The sequence below is a fragment of the Mesoplodon densirostris genome, chromosome 5 (genome assembly GCF_025265405.1).
Source record: "Mesoplodon densirostris isolate mMesDen1 chromosome 5, mMesDen1 primary haplotype, whole genome shotgun sequence".
NCBI classification, from domain to species: Eukaryota; Metazoa; Chordata; class Mammalia; order Artiodactyla; family Ziphiidae; genus Mesoplodon; species Mesoplodon densirostris.
The window spans coordinates 85,427,883-85,450,044 of NC_082665.1; the positions used below are offsets into that span (position 1 = coordinate 85,427,883).

The window sequence follows — 22,162 nt, forward strand, 5'->3', positions numbered from 1 at the left end:
TTATAGTCTATTAAGTGTGCAATAGCATTATGTCTTAAGAAACCAATGTAATGTAACTCAATTTAAAAATACTTTATTTTTTTTCATCCGCTGAGTCCACTGAGTAAGATAGTTAGGGAGTTTGTGATTGACATGTACACACTGCTATATTTAAAATGGCTAACCAACAAGGACCTACTGTATAGCACAGGGAACTGCTCAATATTACATAACAACCTAAATGAGAAAACAATTTGAAAAAGAATAGATACATGTATATGTATAACTGAATCACTTTGCTGTACACCTGAAACTAACACAACATTGTTAATCAACTATACTCCAATATAAAATAAAAAGTTAAAAAAAAAAACGATTTGCAGGGCTTCCCTGGTGGATCAGTGGTTGGGGGTCCGCCTGCTGACACAGAGGACACGGGTTCGTGACCCGGTCCGGGAAGATCCCACATGCCATGGAGTGGCTGGGCCCGTGAGCCATGGCCACTGAGCCTGCGCGTTCGGAGCCTGTGCTCCGCAGCGGGAGAGGCCACAACAGTGAGAGGCCTGCGTACCGCAAAAAAAAAAAAAAAAAAAAACAAAAAAAAAAACGATTGGCAGAAACAATTTCATGGATTAAAATGAAGACTTTCTGAAAGAAAATACCTTATTGCTAAAAAATGCTAACCATTATCTTACAATGTGGGGTTGCCACAAACCTTCAATTCTTAAAAACAAACAAATAAAAACAAAAAATTGAAGCACAGTAAAACAAGGGATGCCTATATATTCCTTATGCTGTGTATTACATCTCCATGATTTATTTATTTTATAACTTGAAGTTCGCACCTCTTAATCCCCTTCACCTATTTCACCCAACCTCCCACTCCCTCTCCTTTGGCAACCACCAGTTTGTTCTCTATATCCATAAGTCTGTTTCTGTGTTCTTTGGTTTGTTTGTTTGTTTTTTAGATTCCACATATAAATGAGATCACATAGTGTTTGTCTTTCTCTGCCTAATTTATTTCACTTAGCATAATACCATTTTGTTGCAAATGGCAAGATTTCCTTCTTTTTTATAGATGAGTTATATTCCTTTGTACATATATATACCATATCTTCTTTTATCCATTCATCTATTACTGGACTTTTAGGTTGCTTCCATATCTTGGCTATAGTAAATAGTGCTACAGTGAACATAGGGGTGTATATATATTTTTGAATTAGTGGGTTTTTTTCCCTTGGGTAAATACTCAGAAGTGGAATTGCTAGATCGTTTGGTGGTTCTATTTTTAACTTTTTGAGGAACCTCCATACTGTTTTCCATAGTGGCAGCACCAATTTACATTCCCACCAACAGTGTAGGAGGGTTCCCTTTTCTCCACACCCTTACCAACACTTGTTATTTGTGGTCTTTTTGATGACAGCCATTCTGAGAGGTGTGAGGTGATATCTCATTGTGATTTTGATTTGCATTTCCCTGATGATTAATGACGTTGAGCATCTTTTCATGTGTCCGTTGGCCATCTGTATGTCTTCTTTGGAGAAATGTCTTCAGGTTCTCCACCCATTTTTTAAATGGATTTTAAAAATTTAATTGTATGACTTCTTTATATACTTTGGATAATAACCCCTTATCAGATACACCATTTGCAAATAGCTTCTCCTGTTCATTAGGTTGCCTTTTTGTTTTGTTGATGGTTTCCTTTGCTGTGCAAAAGCTTTTTAGTTTGATGTAGTTCCATTTGTTTATTTTTGCTTTTGTTTCCTTTGCCTGAGGGGACAGAGCCAAAAAAAATATTGCTAAGATCAGTGTCACAGAGCGTACTGACTGTGTGTTCTTCTAGAAGTTTTATGGTTTCAGGCCTTAACGTCTTGAATCCATTTTGAGTTTATTTTTGTATGTGGTGTAAGAAAATGGTCCTCTTACTGAGGCCACACTGGTGTGCAGGGCTGGCCCCCAGTACAGCTGGCTGTAAGGACTGGCTACAACTGTTGCAGGTGTTCTGGTGTGCCGGGCTGACCCCTGGGGCGGGAGCCGCTTTGGGGGGATGCCAGTGCCTGCCAAGGGTGCCCGATGGGATGGGCAAGGCTGAGGGCCACGTTGGAGGAGCTCTGGTGCTCTCTGAGGGCACCTACCTGGGCTGATGGGGCAGGGTTTCTTTCCAAATATTTTCTGTCTGCAGCTGGTTGAATCCACAGATGTGGAACCCGCAGATACAGAGGGCTGACTATATATGAAGTTATACTGTTTTAGAAATGAAATGCCAAAATTTAACTCCACTATAGTAAAAAATATAGGCCCGTTTCCAAGACCTCCACCATGACCATGATTTGAATTAAAAGAGTAAATCAGTGGACACAATAGGAAGGAAATGTGTGGTATGCTTTCAGTTATACTGAATACACCAGTATTTGTTCAATGTGCATCATGGAATTATTTCCTGTACCTCATAGATATTTCCAAGGAAAAAAATTAAAGACACGTGTTACACTGAATAGCAAGGTAGTGTGAATTTTAAAAGAGTTATTCTGCAGTATGTCTCTTCATTTTCCATTGTCAGGAGAAAATTGTTATGAAACTCTAGAATTAAATATGTTGTGCTAATGTGCTGAGTCCATTTACATTCTATGGAATAATTTTATTTGTTCTGCACTAGCTGGCTGGCAGAGAAAATGAACAGTGTTTGGTGATATTTTAAGTTGTAATTTCATCAGCAACCGACTTAGGGGATCCAAATATAAATCTGGAAATGAAGTGTTGTGTGCTATATTTGGCTACTCTGAAGACTGAAATATAATTTTTCCACCACTTTCCAGTGAGTTTTTCCTGAGAAGTCAGTTGTCATTGTTCTGGCAAGTTTCTTTTCATCCTAAACTGTGCTAACATTTAGAAGGAAAACTACGAAGGTTCTTTACCAAAAGAACATATTTTAAAGATAATTTTTTTAATTACAGGAATTTTTAAAAAATATTAAACTATGTAGATGTGTCTTCACCTTATTCTGGGCCCATACCCCAGAGACAATCCTGTTTAACAGTTTCTTTTATTTTAGTTTTCTAGTGATTGTGAGTATAATTTTAAACAATATATGTATGCCTTCATTTATTTATCAACCTTAGACCCTATACATATGATGGAGGACTGCACTGTAAGAAGATGCCAAAACTATTGGCATTCTCAAGAGATATGTTTTAAGAATTTCAATTCTCCTGAGTCATACATGCTGCCGTATTACTTAATTTCTCCCTTAAAGTTCTATTTAACTTTAACTGTGATTCTTAACTGGAAGGGAGAAGAGGGTGCTATGGCCCCAGTCCGCCAGAAGAATGTATCAGAATCTTTGGGAAGGTCTTTTTCAAAGTACAGATGTCTTCCTTCCTACCTCCAAGGGAAGCTTGCTTACCTGGTTGAAAGTCACTGTGTGTAATTTCAGATGTTACTAGTTGGGAGTACACTGTGCAGGTAATGTAGAAGCAGCGGGAAAAAAGTTAAGAATAATATATATAAAGGCCAAGATATTTAAGTGGTGAACAGTTCTTTTCAGGTTGGGGCATCTTTGTTTTAGTTCTTTTCATTTTCTGTTTCTCCTATTATTCCATTATCAGCCCTAGCAGAGGGCTTTCCTTTTTGTTTACTTCACAAGAGTTCCTGCATAAGCATTAATGAGCAGAGAACAACAAAGCAAAGCAGAGGTTTGGATGCCACAGCATAGGATGGCTTACTGCTGAGATGAGTTACTAGCTTATGCATTCTAGATTAGGGCGAGTCAGATTTATATCCAGTAAAATTACTATCACAGGACCTTTTGGGTTCAGTGGAATAGCTGAAACTCTGAGTTCAACTCCATGAATGCCAACCCATCATCTTTTGTACCTTTAAACCTGATAGGAAACTCTTAGAGGTCTGTAATTCTGTGTATTTGAAGATCAACCTTACTTGGTACAGTGGAGTCTAAAAATGACTACAGTGACAAGGATGTGATTGTCTAAAGGGTTGGTTCCACAGTACTTTGAGTTCTCACTACAGCACCTGAGGGGAAGTGAAAAGCCTAAGATGAGAAATACTAATGGGGTTCTCTACTTGTTTTATCTGCAGACGGCAGCTGAATATGTAAAATCTCGACTCCCAGAGGCCCTTAAACAGCATCTTCAAGACTACGAGAAAGACAAAGAAAATAGTGTATTGTCTTACCAGACCATCCTCGAACAGCAGATTCTATCAATTGACCGAGAAATGCTAGAAAAATTGACTGTATCCTATGATGAAGCAGGTATGTTGGTCTTTAATAGACACACACACACACACACACACACACACACACAATGTTTTTTCCCTGAAAAAATTTCCTTTTAGGTTTTGGTTAAATTAGGTCCTTTTCTTTGGTAGAAGATGAAGGGCAGACTAGATTCAAAGTTACATAACATGGATTAACAGTAAGTTTCTTCTCTGCAGTTTTAGTATCAAAGATTTCATCAGGAGATTTCTAAAAATGGCTCTTAAATATCAAATCCCTTTAAAACTTTGGCTTTTTTTTAAATGGAATTGTTCTGGCCTTTTATCAACCATGTGCTCCTGTTGACTTAATCTTTTAAAGTGTCACTTCAATTTTGGATACCAGCTGAAAACTTTTACATCCAATAATCCAAGAACTGTTAGTTGCTTCAAGTGTTATTTTTTAATTTCAGAGATCTTCTTTTCTAAAGCAGTACCATTTTTTTCCTGAAGTTTCAAGCTGAACTTCACTTTCTTTTCCTTAAGCTCCTCAGACGAATCCTAGCCCCTAACACCACACTGGACACTTTGGTTCACTGCCTTCCATAAGTTCATATTATCCGAAGGAGCTTATTAATGAAGGCCTGGATAGACCTCCTTACAACACCATTTTATCTATTACATGGTTTGTTGGCTAAAACCTAATTTTAATGAAACCAGTGCAGTATTACTTGGAATTATTAAAATCTTTAATAAAATTAAACTTATTCAGGAAAAATATCTTGATTAAAATTGTCATAGCACCCCTGCCCACCGCCCCCCACCCCAAGAAATGGAGAAAAAAGTATGGGAAAATAGGTTTCTAATGGTCAAACATTGGTAGTATTAATTTCCTTTTTAATACCAGGAGCTTCTGTTTTTATTTCTACAAGGAAGTTGTTATTTTACATCTTATTTTCTTTCACATGATCTTAAACAGTCTCAATGCTGACATTCTTAACATTTGATTTCAAGCTTGAATAGCAAACAGAAGAGCAGATTTTTAAAAAAATGCTGCACATGCCTAACCACTGATGCAGTTTTTCTAGTTATTAAGCTGTCCACATTTTCATTCAACCTTTTAACCTCTTTACATCCACATGATAGATACCCATTTCTAGCCTCACCCAGGACAACATCTCTACTCTCTCTGATTCTCCTTTGCTTTATTATGTTTTCCAGACACAATGGCTCTCTTCTGCCTATTGGGTATTTATTTATTTGGTCTCTGTATTTGTCTTGCGTTTAACATTCTTCTCTTTGGAATTCTCATTCATCTCCTCTCTCATCCCCAGTGGAGTAAAGTAAGGCTATAATCAGCCCAATCAAAATAATATTTAAATTTTCATAGCATCTCAGAGATCATAGAAGTCAAATAGTCCATCTACTTCCTGTCCCCATAATCACTTTTTAAATTTTATTGAAGTATAGTTGATTTACAATGTTGTGTTAATTTCTGCTGTACAGCAAAGTGATTCAGTTATATATATATATTCTTTTTCATATTCTTTTCCATTATGGTTTATCACAGGATATTGAATATAGTTCCCAGTGCTATATAGTAGGACCTTGTTGTTTATCCATCCTATGTATAATAGTTTGCATCTGCTATTCCCAAACTCCCAGTCCTTCCCTCCCCCACCCCACTTCCCCCTTGGCAACCACAAGTCTATTCCCTATGCCTATGAGTCTGTGTCTGTTTCATAGATATGTCCATTTATGTTGTCATTTAGATTCCACATATAAGTGATATCATATGGTATTTGTCTTTCTCTTTCTGACTTACTTCACTTAGTATGATAATCTCTAGGTCCATCCATATTGCTGCAAATGCCATTACTTCATTCTTTTTTATGGCTGAGTAGTATTCCACTGTATATATGTACCACATCTTCTTTATCCATTCATCTGTCAGTGGACATTTAGGTTGCTTCCATGTCTTGGCTATTGTAAATAGTGCTGCTATGAATGTAGGGGTGCTTGTATCTTTTCAAATTATAGTCTTGTCTGGGAATATGCCCAGGAGTGGGATTGCTGGATCATATGACAACTCTATTTTTAGTTTTCTGAGGAACTTCCATACTGTTTTCCACAGTGGCTGTATCAATTTACATTCCTACCAACACTGTAGGAGGGTTCCTTTTTCTTCACACCCTCTCCAGCATTTATTATTTGTAGATTTTTAAATGATAGCCATTCTTACTGGTGTGAGGTGGTGATACCTCACTGTAGTTTTTTTTTTTTTTTTTTGCTGTACGCGGGCCTCTCACTGCTGTGGCCTCTCCCGTTGCGGAGCACAGGCTCCGGACACACAGGCTCCGCGGCCATGGCTCGCGGGCCCAGCCGCTCCGCGGCATGTGGGATCTTCCGGGATCGGGGCACGAACCCGTGTCCCCTGCATCGGCAGGCGGACTCTCAACCACTGCGCCACCAGGGAAGCCCTCTCACTGTAGTTTTGATTTACATTTCTCTAATAATTAGTGATGATGAGCATCTTTTCATGTGCCTGTTAGCCATCTGTATGTCTTCTTTGGAGAAACCTCTATTTAGGTCTTCTGCCCATTTTTCGATTGGGTTGTTTTTGTTGTTATTGAATTGTGTGAGCTGTTTGTATAGTTTGGAAATTAGACCCTTATTGGTTGCATCATTTGCAAATATTTTCTCCCAGTCCATAGGTTGTCTTTTCATTTTGTTTATGGTTTCCTTTACTGTGCAAAAGCTTATAAGTTTGATTAGGTTCCATTTGTTTACTTTTGCTTTTACTTCTATTGCCTTGGGAGACTGACTTAAGGAAACGTTGGTATGATTTATGTCAGAGAATATTTTGCCTATGCTCTCTCCTAGGAGTTTTATGGTGTCATGTCTTATGTTTAAGTTTTTAAGCCATTTTGAGTTTATTTTTTGTGTAGGGTGTGAGGGAGTGTTCTAACTTCATTGATTTACATGTGGCTGTCCAACTTCCCCAATACCACTTGCTGAAGAGACCGTCTTTTCCCCATTGTATATTCTTGCCTCCTTTGTCAAAGATTAATTGACCATAGGTGTGTGGGTTTACTTCTGGGCTCTCTATTCTGTTCCATTGATCCATATGTCTGTTTTTGTGCCAATACAACAGTGTTTTGATTATTGTAGCTTTGTAGTATTGTCTGAAATGTGGGAGGGTTATGCCTCCTCCTATGTTTTTCTTTCCCTCAGGATTGCTTTGGCAATTCTGGATCTTTTATGGTTCCATATAAATATTAGGATTACCCATAACCATTTTATAATGAGAAAACTGAGACCCACAGATTTGCCTTAAGTAACACAGTTACTTAGTTGTACAGCTGGGACTTCAACCTCCTCATTGCTAATCAAGCTGGGCTTTCACCATATTAATGCAGGTTCTCATTCACTCAGTAGTCATTTGTTGAATGCATAGCAATATGCTAGGCAGTTGGAAGAAAGGGGTATGTGTATAGAAAAAGGAAACAGAGACCTTCCTTAATAAAGTCTAGCTGGGCACTGAAACATAGATATATGACTTCTGAAGAAAAATTCCTGAGGATTTTGAAATAAGTATGCTCTGTAATATGTACAAGCTGTTTAAGTTAAGCTGAGGGGATGTGGTGTAAAGGAATAATGAAAGTGGCTCAAGTTTTCAATGGAATTCTTTAGGGGAGGGATTTGCCTAAACCCTGAGGGACAAACAATGAACATGGGTTTGTGAGAAGAAGAGAGATGCAGTCCATGTGATGAAGGACCCAAGGGGATGCCAAGATGGGAATCAACATCAGCTGCAACCTCTCACCACTCAACTTTTCCTTCCTCAGGAATAATTTTCCACTCACCTGCACTGTTGTTGAGCAATGATTAATCTAATCTGCAGAGGTACATTTGTACGTGACCCTTAGGAACAAATACTTTGGCATGGAATTAATCTATCAATAAACTCTACAGCATGAAATAGTGGAAATAACTACAGGATTGAGAGTTAGAGGATCTAAATTCCCAGCCTTTCCTCTAGCTTAATACTGGTATGATTAATGCCTAGAGCCTCTGTTTCTTCATGTATAAAGTTGGGCTAATAAAATCTCACAGGGTTATTATGATAGTAAAATATATTGTATTTGGGGAAGTTCTTAGTCCTTCATATTGCAAATGCCACTAGTGCTGAATGAGAACAGATTTGGATCTTGTCTACCACTGAGACCAGTTTAAAGTGCTAGTTGAGTTTTTTCTTGACATGCAGTGTTTGGGAAGACAGAGGCAAATTCTTAAAAATATCTTCAGAAGCTCTGAGAAGTCAGGCAACAACTACCTTTAAATCACCCGCTCCAGGCTCCATTTGCCCTTGGTCATTCCTGCATGAGGTGACACATGAATGTCACTGTGAGTTGTGAAATCAAAACACTGCCTTCTCCTCCACTACCCATATATGAACATATGAATGATTTTATTCCAAAAAAGAGGAGAAAATATCAATAGTTATTACTGTCTAACAGAAAAAAATTTCATCATGATACAAAGGAATCAGGACAGAAAATTGGTAATAATATCTAACACCTTCAGATACAAACATCTTACACTAAGCCACTCATTTGCTTTAAACTGCTTAGCTTCTTTCCATGCTTTCCCAGTTTTACTTCCTTGCATTCTTAATTCAGCTCTCCCAGTTTTAGGAAGTAGTTAATTGTTAATTAGACAATATCATGGTCTCTTGAGAGGTTAATTTGTCTTTAATGCTCATCCACTGATAAATCAGCCTGAGTGACTTAATGACAGTTACCACCATCTGTGGCTTCTAAACTTCTAAAAGCAGTTAATGAAAAAAAATCCCTAGATGCTTGTCTAAAAGCACTGGCTCAGGACCTTTTCTCCCTCCTTTCTCTTTCTCTCTCAGTATCCTCTCGCCCCCTTTAAATACATATATATATTAATGCTTTACTCATTCACAATTCAACTCTCCAGCAACCTGACGTACTTGAAATCCAGCAAAAAATGGGAAGAAAGCTAAAGCCACGTGCAACCACACCATGTCACAGAGGCTATAGTTTCTCACCTGGGATTTATATATTATTATTTTATATAGTTCTGACCAGTTAGGTTATATTTTCCAATGTGACATTTTCTTTTTAAAAATTCTTTTTCTGAATTTGAGTGTTACAATTTTATTGCAGAAATAAATAGAAATAAGTAGAAGGGTTTAATAAGAAACTAGTAATTATCTGTAATCCTACCATTGTAAACATTTTGGGTATATTTCGCTCACTCTAAACATTTTTGAGATTTGAGATTTTGAGCATTTTTGATGTCTTGCAGTTTTATATCCTGCTTTTTTCACTTAACATTATTAGCTAAGCACTTCATTTTATTAAAACCTCTTCATGTGAAGGTAATTTTAGTGGCTGCATAATATCTGTTCTTTGAAAGTACTACTCACTAAACATTTCTTATGTTGGACAATGATGGTTTTTGGTTTTGTTTTTGCTACTATGAGTAATGCTGCAATGAATATATACATTTGTCTGCATTTCATGTGACTCTAGGGAATAGACTTTAGAAAACGTGGGTGTAGAATTAGAATTAGAAGGTGAGGGAAGGGGATGATACTTATACTTAGAGCAGACAGAGCAGCAAGGTATAAGAGCAAAGGGTAAATCCATAGAGATCCATAAAAAGAAGTCATCATATCCCCAGCATTGCACTATACTCTAAGTCAAACCAGCCTTCACAGACCCTGTATTACAGAGTTGACATCATTGATCTCCATAACGGTGGCCTTCGTTCACAGAGAAACGATTCAATAATGTTAATTATATTCTGTATATAAAAATAAGGATTGTGGGCTTCCCTGGTGGCGCAGTGGTTGAGAGTCTGCCTGCCGATGCAGGGGACGTGGGTTCGTGCCCCGGTCTGGGAAGATCCCACGTGCTGCAGAGCGGCTGGGCCTGTGAGCCATGGCCGCTGAGCCTGTGCGTCCGGAGCCTGTGCTCCGCAACGGGAGAGGCCACAACAGTGAGAGGCCTGCGTACCACAAAATAAATGAATGAATGAATGAATGAATGAATAAATAAATAAATAAATAAATATTGTATAAACCAGTTTATAAAGATTTTCATCCAAATGGTTTATTTTTAAGTTTGACTGTTAATAGGAATAAAGATGTTTTGTAGTATAATTGAAAGAGGTCTTGGAGCCAAAACATCCAGATTCTATTCCTAGCTCTGCTGCCAACCAAATATATGACCTTGAATGAGTCACCAAGCCTCCCTAAAGCCTATTTCCCTATAAATTGAACGTATGAACAGGATCTCATTGATGTCTTCCATTTCTAAAACTATGATTCTGGTATCTTGACAGTGGAAAACTCAGGTAGCCATAGTTTCTGCAAGGTTGCACTTAGCTTCTTCTTGAATCTTCTGCTTTCTCTGTTGCTTTTCTCCTCTCTCCCAAGACAGCCCATGTAATTTGTTTATAATATCTGACTAAAAGAAGACCACTGCTTAGCTATCCTGGCATCTGCACATGAATTTGCCCAGGCGTGCTCTTGTTGGTGGGAAGGGCAGTGAGACTGTGTGAATGAAGCAAAACTAGATTTTGGAAGGAAAGGTTCTGAGCCATCGTTCATGGATTCTTGTTAAGATTGCTTAGATATTTTTATTAGCACTTACTAATGCTAAGCAAAATCTAGCATGAGAAGATATGGTTTGCATTTGATCCATTCATGTTTTTATTTGAATGGGAGCACAAGTTCATACACATTTCAGTAGATTGGGTTTAGCAGAGAGAAATTTCCAAGGAAAATAGTTGCATGACTTGAAGGGATCAAAATAGCATTTCACACTGTCTCAGAGAGCATCATGAACCTCAATATTTATTATTTGTCATAGTGGGCAAAAGTTGAAGGGTTGAAATAGCCCGAGAGGGAATCTTTTCTCGCATTATTTATTTTTATGCTTGTATTCATATTTCTCTAAGCAATCTCAAATCGTTTATAATTTTTTCTTAAGTTTGGGCATAAATAATCTACACATTCCCTTGTTAAAGTAGTGTGATTTGTAATGCCTTGTGTTTGAGGGAATTGTGAGGAGAGTAGGCCCATTTATTTGAGAATGATACTCTCTGTTGTACAATCAAGAACCCTAAGGCATGGGAAACAGAAGTAGGAAGCGCCTCCTTCTCCCTTTGGGAAGAGCTGGCTATGCCTGTAAGAGGGTGGACAGTCCAGCGGTGGTATCTTGCTTGTAGCCTCGGGACAGTTGCCTGAGTTGCTGCTTTGATCTCCTTCTCAGAGTTAAACCTAAGACCAGCAAAGGTTTTATTTTTTCTTACAGTTCACTAGAAACCCAGACAGCTTTCCAATGAGCACGTTTCTACCATGTAGAAAGAACACTTCCGAGTAGAAAGCGGACCAGACGGTGCAGATGAGGGAGAAAACTCAGCCAGCTGTTTATTGTGTTCATTTGGGCATCAGTTAAAGCTGGGGGCCTGCAGATCCATTGACAGGTGTCAGGCAATCATGTAGGATTTTCCCAGAGGAGGTGAGGAAGGAGGAGTAGCATTAATTTGTTAGCCTTTGCTTGGTGATTGCCTGATGCAGCCTGACATTAGAAATGCGTGAGAGCTGAGCCCAAGCAAAGCTACCTGCCATGAAGAGACACAAGTACTGTAATGTACTTTTTGGAGAAATAGCTTTTTAAAAGGGTGGTGAATGTGCTGTAAGCAATTTAGGGAGTAGCAGGAGGGTTCCCTCCTACTGAGCTTATTTTATTCTTCCTAATATAGACGGTACCTAAAAGTTACATCTCTGATTTAATTGAGCCATTAACGTCAGAGTAATCAGTGATCTCAAAAGGAAAACCATTTACTGTCATGGAGAAAAAAATTGAACACACGTTGAGAAACCAAACCCAGGAAAGAGACTGTAAATTATTTAGGGCCCTTTCAGGTTTTCTAAGAACATAAAAAATTCAGTAAAAAACCTTTGCAGAAAGTTCTTCACTCTAACAAATATAGTGAATTTCTCAGTCTGTTTCTCAAACAGGTCCTAAGGGAAGAGGTGGCTTTAGGTTTCCTTAATTTATATCTTCAATCAGGACCTTATTTCTGGGCTCAAAAGATGTTCTCACTGAGGCTTTCTGTCAGGATTCGGAAGGAAGAGAAAAACAGGGAAACTTAAGAAAAACGTCATAAAGGGAAATTTAATATTGGTTGTGTAACCTCTGACACCAACTTCTGAATTTCTGTAAAAAGTTAAATCTGTTTTATTTTTCCATTATGAGAGTAATATAAATACATTTTAGAACATTTTAAAATATGGAAAAATAGAAAAGGAAAAGATAATCTCTAATTCCACCACCAAAACATAACCACCATCTTTTAGTATATTTACCTCTAGTCGTTTTTCTCTGCTGGGTTTTAATAATTTGTGCCCAATTTTATACCTTTTTTTTCATTTAACGCTGAAATATAATCATATTTCTCAATGCTCTTACAAGCTACTCAAAAGTAATTCGTAATGACTGCATAGTATTTTACTGAATGGATATGCCACAGTTATTGTTCCCATAACCTTTTAACGTTTTCAGCATGGCCCCTCTCATTTATTCGTGTTTCATTTCTTGTCACCATGTAGAATCCCTGAATTTGGAGGTCTGTTTCTTATCTGTGAAAAGATGAGAATGGTGGTATGATTAACAAAAACATAATGAAGACTTCTGTAATGCAGCCAATTATTAGTCATATAACAGTGGGAGCAGAGGACTAAAAGAGGTAGTTAAAATCCACTTATAAACTGATAACTTCTTTCTGGCCAGTAATACCAATCTTTTTAACCAAACTGATTTGAGTTTCAGTTATAATTCTTATACTTCCCCCTTTATATCATAGATTTAAAAAGTCAAAAGATAAAGTGGGGGGGAGTAGCAACTAAACAGAGTGACTTTGCCATCTACAAACTAGAAAACTATCCACCATGGCTGTTTGAAAGTACCCAAATATGTGATCCACCAGCCCTGGGGTTGGTTTCTATGTCTGTGATGAGACATTGCGCCTCTCTTTGCTTGGTTTCATCGACTTTAAAAAAGGACATTGGATTAGATATTTTCTGAAGTCTTTCCCAGCTTTAACAATGTGTGTGATTTTGTGCTCAGTTCATTTAACGCTCATTGGTTCATTCAGTTATTTACTCTGTAAACATTGACCGAGTGCCTAGGAGCCAGGCACAGTGCCTTCCACTGGGAATGCCCAGATGACCACGTGGCCTTTCACTCCAGGTGTGTGTACGCACATGCATACGTGCATGTGCAGGTCTGTGTGGGAGTGGGAGGACAGAGTGACAGTGGTAGAAACAGATAACTAGAGTGCAGTGGAATTAGTGCTACAGAGTGTGTGTTCAGAGGACAGTGAATGGGTAGAGGAGGAAAGAATTAGGTTTGGGATTGAGAAAGAGTTCTTAAGTAAATCAGAAAATCATAAGAGAACCCATAAATCTTTTGAACTGTTTGTCTTGAATGTCAGTTGCATGTTTAAAGGCAGGTTTATTGTGAGTGATGCTTTTTTTCTTCTTTGCTCAGTAACTGTGGTGATGTGCCAGTGCCTTATACAGACCTATTCTTTTTTTAAAATTTTTTTAAATTGAAGCATAGTTGATTTACAATATTGTATTAATTTCTGCTGTATAGCAAAATGATTGTTTTTTATATATATGTATATATATTCTTTTTCATATTCCTTTCCACTATGGTTTATTATAAGATATTGAATATACTTCCCTGTGCTATACAGTAGGACCTTATTGTTTATCTATTTTATATATAGTACTTTGTATCTGCTAATTGCAAACTCCTAACTTATCCCTCTCCCGTCCTTCCCGTTTGGTAACCATAAGTTTGTTTTCTAAGTCTGTGAGTCTGCTTCTGTTTTGTAAATGAGTTCATTTGTATCATATTTTAGATTCCACATATAAGTGGTATCATATGGTATTTGCCTTTGTCTGATTTACTTCACTTAGTATGATCATCTCTAGGTCCATCCAAGTTGCTGCAAATGGCATTATTTCATTCTTTTTTTATGGCTGAGTAGTATTCCGTTGTATATATATACACCACGTCTTCTTTATCCATTCATCTGTCAATGGACGTTTAGGTTGCTTCCGTGTCTTGGCTATTATAAATAGTGCTGCTATGAACGTTGGGGTGTGTGTACCTTTTCAAATTAGTTTTCTCTGGATATATGTGCAGGAGTGGGATTGCTGGATCATATGGCAACTCTATTTTTATTTTTTTGAGGAACCTCCATACTGTTTTCCATAGTGGCTGCACCAATTTACATTCCCAGCAACAGTGTAGGAGGGTTCTCTTTTCTCCCTACCCTCTCCAGCATTTATTATTTGTAAACTTTCAGTGATGGCCATTCTGACTGATGTGAGGTGGTACCTCACTGTAGTTTTGATTTGCATTTCTCTGATAATTAGTGGTGTTGAGCATCTTTTCATGTGCCTGTTGACCATCTATACAAACCTATTCTTAACCTCTGCTGTAACATCACCTTCCATATTCTAAGTGTCGCTGTCCAACTAATTTTAGTTTGCATAAATTAGCTTATATTAATATGCTTATCAGCATCACCTGTTTTCTTATGTGATCTCTCCCGCCACAGAGAAAAGAAATGATAATTCAGACTGAATTTTGTAAAAGTGATATGATGGGGAGTTATTTTTTTAAAAATCACATTTTCCAACTTCAAGGTATCTTTTTAATAGAAAGCCTCATATGCACTCTGAGAATAAATTGATCCAAGTTTTGCAGTGTGCAAATAAAAATTTAAATTGTAAAGAACTTTGCTGATGATACTGGAAACTGCTGGCTAATACTGAGGTTTAGAATAAGGACGTGCTGCCTCTGGTCATTAAAACACTTGGGACGTGCTGCCTCTGGTGATTAAAACATTCGACTAGAGCTGTGTTTTATCTTTCTAATCAAGCTGTCATTGTTTGCCACAAGGGAAGTAATGTTACTACCTGCTCTAAAGTAGTATTTGATTACAAGTCCTGGAGAAAATGTGTACACTTCAAAGAAAATAATTGTACCAGGTGGTCATAATTTAGACTGCATCGGCCAGCCAGAGACAGGATGCCGCTGCCATCTGTATCTCTTCCTTTCTGTACTATGGGAATTTTGTAACCAAGTTTCCGTAGATCTTGTTGGAATGCTTGTAATAAATCTTAATGAGATCCAAGTTAATGGTAAGACCTTCAGTCTGTAGGGAAAAAATCGGATAGTTTTTGAAGTGCCAGAATTTCTAATGTACTGTTACTGTCCATTTGTAGTGGTGAGATGTAAGCAAAATGCATCCTCTGGCTGACTTTCAGACTCGGAAGATCTGTAATCATAGGCAGCTGGACTGCTGTTTAATGTCATTTTGCAAGAATGTCATTTTGCAAGAAATTCAATCTTCGCAAGCTACTAGATATTCCAGTCTCATCTGGTAAATTGCCTCCTGAAAGGCATTGTTTTTAAGCCACCTTCTGTTGCCCAGAGGAATTCTCTTTGTGTTTCTTTCTTTACTTAATGTCCTTGTCCCAAGGCTGTGTGGCTTAGGCTATTTCTGGTGCTGGTTTGATGGGGTTTCTGCAGTATATACTCTAAAGAGGCACCTGAATGTGCTCTTGTAGTTCTGTAATCAGTCCAAGGGAACTGTAAATCAGCTATGTAGAAATCACTAGGGCAAACACTGTTCATTCAACACAAACATTTACTGTGTGCCTGGTTCTGGCTAGGTGCTGAGAGTCTAAGAAATGGGGAAGGACAGTCAAGTCAGAGGTCTTTTCCCTTTGGATTTATTGCTAACCTGGACTACTGTCCCTATAAATCTGTTCTCTAAGAGGTGCTTCAAAATGACACCTTAGCTGGCTTCTTGCTTACCTGAGCCAGGGCCTTCCATTCCTCTGATCTCAGTCATTCTCATTCAAGGAGGTAACACAAATTACACGTTTGTTATTTATATCCTACTTGCTTCCTGAAAGTCCGATTTGCTATACATACAATAATAATGTTAAAATAAAAACAGAAAATCAAAGCCAAAACGGAGGAAGGAAACAAATGCACTAACCATAAAGAACAGACAAAATGAAACAGTTTTTCATTGGAGACAACTTCTAATACTAAAGTTGATGGAGACTTTTTCACAGGGTACCTTGTACTTTGGACATTGAGCAACATATCTCAGCTTGAGTTTCCCAAAAGCAGAGGCTGAAACAAAAGGCTTGAGTGCAGACAGTTAATCTAGGAATGCAGCTGAAGGAACAGGAGTGAGGGGCCTTGGGAGTGAACCAGGAAGGAGGGAAAAGAGAAACAAGGGGAAGCTGCCATGAGGACACAGAGTGGAGCTGGCCTCCCCTGAGGGTGACTGCTGCTTAACCCGACTAAGGGAGCTTGTGAGTAGCATCCCAGAACCATCGTCAGGAGGTGAAGGGGGAAGCATTTAGCAGCAAGTCTCATCCCCTCATTTGTCAACGGTAGCTCCACTTCTGGTTTACATATGCCTGAGTGCTGAGTGGGTTCTGGGGACATCCCACACCTTGGCATCAGGGAAGCTCCAGGGAAAGGAGCAAGTGATAAAGGGTTCAGGCCAAGGTGTTCCCGGTGAATTTGAGGTTTTTGATGTCTTGTTGCGGAAAGAATTCACTGAGAGACAAAGTGATAGGTAAGAAGTGGATTTATTTAGAGAGAAACGCACGGCACAGACAGAGTGTGGGCCATCTCAGAAGGTGAGAGAGCTCCGAAATATGACGTGGTTAGTCTTTTATGAGCTGGGTAATTTCATAGGCTAATGAGTGGGAGGATTATTCCAAGTATTTCAGAAGAGGGGTAGAGATTTCCAGAAAATGGGCCACCACCCGCTTTTTGGCCTTTTATGGCTAGCCTCAGAATTGTCATGGCACTGGTGGTGTGTCATTTAGCTAATGTATTACATGAGTATATAATGAGGCTCAAGGTCTACTGCAAGTTGAATCTTCTGCCATCTTGGACGTAGTTGGTTCTAACCAATTTTTGTCATGTCCTATGGCTATGTCTTTCTTTTAAAGGTTGTGCCCTGCCCCTTTTCCTCCTGTTTCAAAGGCTGCTTCTGGCTGAGCTGGTCCCCGTACCAGTGGCTGGGACTGAGAGAGTATGAAATGCTATGCAGGAGATTTGTCATACGAGCACAACAAATGAAATCTTAAAACAACTTTATAGGAAATACATGTGAGTTCATCTTATAGTCATTTCGTGTGTGACAACCATCTATAAAAACATGATTATTCATGGTTTTCAAAGCTCCTGTATAGCATGTGGCAATGCAGAGTGTTCAAAAGCATTTAGAGAAAAATCTTACATGTAGTAGAAGACGTATGTAAGAAAAGGAGAGGGTGCTTTGTTTGATGTGACAGTTGGCAGCTTTCCAGCTCAAACCGAAATAATTAACTAATCCTCATTTTTATAACTACTGAATTCAAGGACCTAGGCCCTTCAACCTGAGTGGCACAGTAAAATCCAGCTTTTCATATGTGTAAAAAATAATTATCTTCCATAGATAACATACAGCAGTTGTTAGTCTGGAGAGGAGAAGCTGGGAAAGGAGACTTACTTTTTCACTGAACCTTCATATTGTATTGTTTGAATTTTTAACTTTGTCCATGTATTTTCTAATTTTAAAAATTTATGAAAAATAAATAAAAATAAACAAAACCTTCCTAGTACATTTCCTCTTATCTTCAGTACTAGAAATGGAATATAATAATGCAGAAAGCCAGTCTTCTTGTTTTCAGTAAAGCTTTTTACCTCTAAGTTATGTATATCCAAGGAATAAGTCAAGAAAGGAACTCAGCGACAAGGCCAGCCATCATGGAACTGCAATGCTAAGGTCAGAGAAAGTCAGCTGTGAGACCAGCTCAGTACTGTGCCAGTGAGCACCTGGGTTCTTGGTAGTCTTCATGCCCTGAGCCAGAACTGATCCCAGAGTCCAGGGAGGGGGCTGACCTTATTGCAGGGAAAAAAAGAAGTTCATCTGAAAGAGAACAGGATTCATGGGCAGCAAGCTGTTGGGAATTCAGCAGATTCTGATCTCACTTCCTGTTAGTTGCCTCTGCTTCACCCTGAGCTTGGTCTTCCTGTGGCTGACAAGTTATCTGACTTGCTGCTTTAATTGGCCTTTTACTCAGATTCTCTTTTTCCTTAATTACAGCCAAACCTCTACTGATTTTTTTTTTTTTTTTGCAAGGAAGTGTAGTACAGTGGAAAGAGCCCAGTCTTTGAAGCCAAACTGGCTCCATGGTAATTCCTTATGCTATACTTTATGGGGCTTTTTATGAGGATTAAAGATAACGTACAGAAAAAGATGGACATTTGGTGGACATTCTAACAACAATAGCCTCTCTCTTATTTGTTGTTACTTGGCGTATACTCAGCTTGGTATATAGGTGTATTTTTCCAATTGCTTTCATGGTAGAGAGGATTAACTATCATGCACTTTGCATAAATTACCTTCTTTTTTACCCAGGACATAACAGAAACCAGCAAAATTCTGGCCCCATCAACCTCCTTTACATTTGTTACCCTGCCCTGGATAGAAAAGCAGTTCCTTGAGTTTAGTGTATTTGTAGCATGTTTTTATGTTTATTTGTTTTTACTTTCTCTAATGCTGTATGTTAGTTATCTCTTGCTACATAACAAATTAGTTAGTAGCTTAAAACAATAAATGTTTATTATCTCATACAGCTTCTGAGTGTCCAGAATGCTGATTGGTTTTCTTGTGAGGTTGTAGTCAAGTTGTCAGCTAGTCTTTAAAGATGGGCTGGAAGAGTGACGTCCAAGCTTACTCATGTGGCTCTTGGCCAGAGGCTTCAGTTCCCTTCCACATGGGCTTCTCCACAGCCTGTTTGCTACCTGGCTTTCCTTGGTGTAAGTGACCTAAGAGAGAGAGCCCAGGAGAACCCAAGATGGAAGCTGCAGTCTTTTGTAAACTGATACCGAAAGTGAGATACCATAATTTCTGCCATATACTACTTTTTTTTTGGCTGCGTTGGGTCTTGGTTGCTGCTCGCAGGCTTTCTCTAGTTGTGGCGAGCAGGGGCTACTCTCTGTTGTGGTGCACGGGCTTCTCACTGCGGTGGCTTCTCTTGTTGTGGAGCATGGGCTCTAGGTGCATGGGCTTCAGTAGTTGCAGCATGCGGGCTCAATAGTTGCAGCATGCGGGCCCTAGAGCATGTGGGCTTCAGTAGTTGGGGCACGTGGGCTCAGTAGTTGGGGCACGTGGGCTCAGTAGTTGAGGCACGTGGGCTCTAGGGTGCAGTTGTGGCGCATGGGCCTAGTTGCTCCGCAGCATGTGGGGTCCTCCCGGACCAGGGATCGACCCGTGTCCCCTGCATTGGCAGGCGGATTCTTAACCACTGCGCCACCAGGGAAGTCCCTCTGCCATATACTATTGGTTACACAGACCAACACTAATTCATTGTGGGAGGGGTCTACACAAAAGTGTGAATGCCAGGAGGTGGTGATCTTGGGGCAATCTTGGAGGCTGGCTACCACAGTCTGCATTGTAAACATACTTACTTTGACTCTGCCAGCTCCTCTATCTCCTCTCTCTAGTATCATCATCTTTTTCTCTGATTTCCTAATCACTACCTACGTCCTGCTTCCCTAAATCCAAAGCTAGAATGTTGAGCCCTGCACTCAGTACCAAGTAGCCTTAGGGTATTTACACCCAGCATCCTTTCCCACACCTGCAGCTTCATTGCATTTGACCAGAGACAGTGCCCTCAATGTATCAGTTATTAAATGTTTTGAATATCATTTCTGACTTCTCTAACTCATGAGAATATTTCCTTCTAGAGCATCTTAACACAGTGTCCAGTGTTGTAGTCTGTTCAGGCTGCTATAACATAATATAGACAGTCCCCAACTTACGATGGTTCGGCTTATGATTTTTTGACTTTATGATCGTGCAAAAGTGATACATATTCAGAAGAAACTATACTTTGAATTTTGAGTTTTGCTCATTTCCTAGGCTAGAGATACGCAATAGGATTCTCCCTCATGATGCTGGGCAGGGGCAGCGAGCCTCAACTCCCAGTCAACCACACGATCATGAGGGTGAACAACTGATTCTGACAACCATTATGTTTTTCACTTTCAGTACAGTATTCAGTCAATTACATAAGATATTCAACACTTTATTATAAAATAGGCTTTGTGTTAGATGATTTTGCCAACTGTAGGCTAATGCAAGTGTTGTGAGCACATTTAGGGTAAGCTAGGCTAAGCTATGATGTTCAGTAGATGTATTCAATGCATTGTCGATTTTTCAATTTACGAGGGTGATTTATCAGGATGTAACCCCATCATAAGTCAAGGAATATGTGTACCATAAACTAGGTGGTTTATAAACAACAGAAATTTATTTCACATGGTTTTTAAAGGCTGATAGTCCAAGATCAGGATGCCCTCATGGTCGGGTAAGGGCCCTCTTCTGACTTCCTGTGTGCTCACATGGTGGAAGGGCTCTGGAGCTTTCTCAGGTCTCTTTTATAAGAGTACTAATCCATTTATGAGGGCTCTGCCCTCATGACCTTATCACCTCCCCAGAGCCCCATCTCTTAAAACCATCATATGGGGCATTAGGATTTCAACATGAGAATTTGTGGGGGGCACCGACATTCAGACCATAGCACTCAGTACCTCAACAGTTGTGAAACTGCAGTTTAGTTTTCACAGCAGTACCCTGAATACTTCAAAATTCAGGTATTTCCCTCTAGATGGTAATAGTTTCTCTCTCCATCTCTGTCTCCTTCTCTCTCTCATCCTTCTACAATCCCTCACTCCCACCCCTCATCTTATTTTTCTTTGTTTCTTTCATTTAACTGGCTATGTTCTAAAAGTTATTACATTTTTAATTTTTATATTTATTAAAAATTTTGATGATTTGTTCTGTTAGTTTTTAAAATGGATGGGTAGAATAACTGGATAAATTGTTTTTATATTTAACTCAGCTGTTATCTTCAGTAAAAAAATGTTTCCTGTTCTTTCTTTATTGCTTCTTGGTTGTCTCTTCTATTGTGTAGGAAAAAAGTAAAGAAGTGAAAATGAGGAAGTCACTGAAGATCTTGTCCGTCTCTTCCACTTTTTACAATGCCATAATTTCCGTTATTTGTGGTCTTCTACTTTTCTACCAAATCCCCATCTCAAATTCTTTGTTCTTAAAGAAAACAGCAGTGCACAAGTGAGTCTCTCATTGTGTCAGCATTTGTGGAAGAAAAAAGTGGATAGAACTAACAAGTAACTATCCCCTCATTTCCTAGGGACTGTTTCTTTGTAGCTAGATTTGTTTAAAATGTTTTGAGAAAAACATTGTTTTTGAGAAAACTCATATGTTTTTAACCTACCAGTCTTCAAATTGCTTTCTGATCTACAGGAAAATCACTCTGAGATTAAGGAACTAGGAAAAATGAAAATGCCGTCCGTCACGGAATTAGAGATGCATTTGATTTTTGCACTCAAGATTCAGCTTTTGAAAAGTATTGGCCCATATAAATAGAAAGAAATAAACAGCCAAATTTGCCTACTTTTTTTTTTTTGCATGTGTTTTAAAATCATACCTGAAAGTGTTATGGGCCTGGTGTAATTGCATTTGCAAATAAAATGTAGGAAGCTCTAGTGCTCAGAGTACAATTAGGTGGGTTAATTTTCCCTTTCTGTTGTAATATCAGTAACTTCAAGCCTCTTTGGTTGACTGTTCTTCCTTGTAAACCTTCCCCTGTAGGGGAAATCAGTATTTCAGAGCCACCAAAGAAAATGAGCTTGTCTAAAAATAGTTGCCTGCTGACAAGACTTTAGCAGATTTTTTTTTCTGGTAATACGAAAGCTTTACAAAATGGAATGAGGTCAAATACGACAGATGTAGTCAAATCCACTTC

General features: G+C 38.7%; 1 protein-coding gene across 1 annotated transcript in view; it reads left to right on the forward strand.

The window, feature by feature from the left end:
- PPM1L (protein phosphatase, Mg2+/Mn2+ dependent 1L) overlaps positions 1-22,162 on the forward strand; it is a 323,624-nt gene that overhangs the window by 195,149 nt on the left and 106,313 nt on the right. Inside the window, exon 2 of the mRNA XM_060099090.1 lies at positions 4,075-4,249. Coding sequence (XP_059955073.1) covers positions 4,075-4,249 — 175 coding nt within the window. The remainder of the gene's footprint in view (positions 1-4,074; positions 4,250-22,162) is intronic.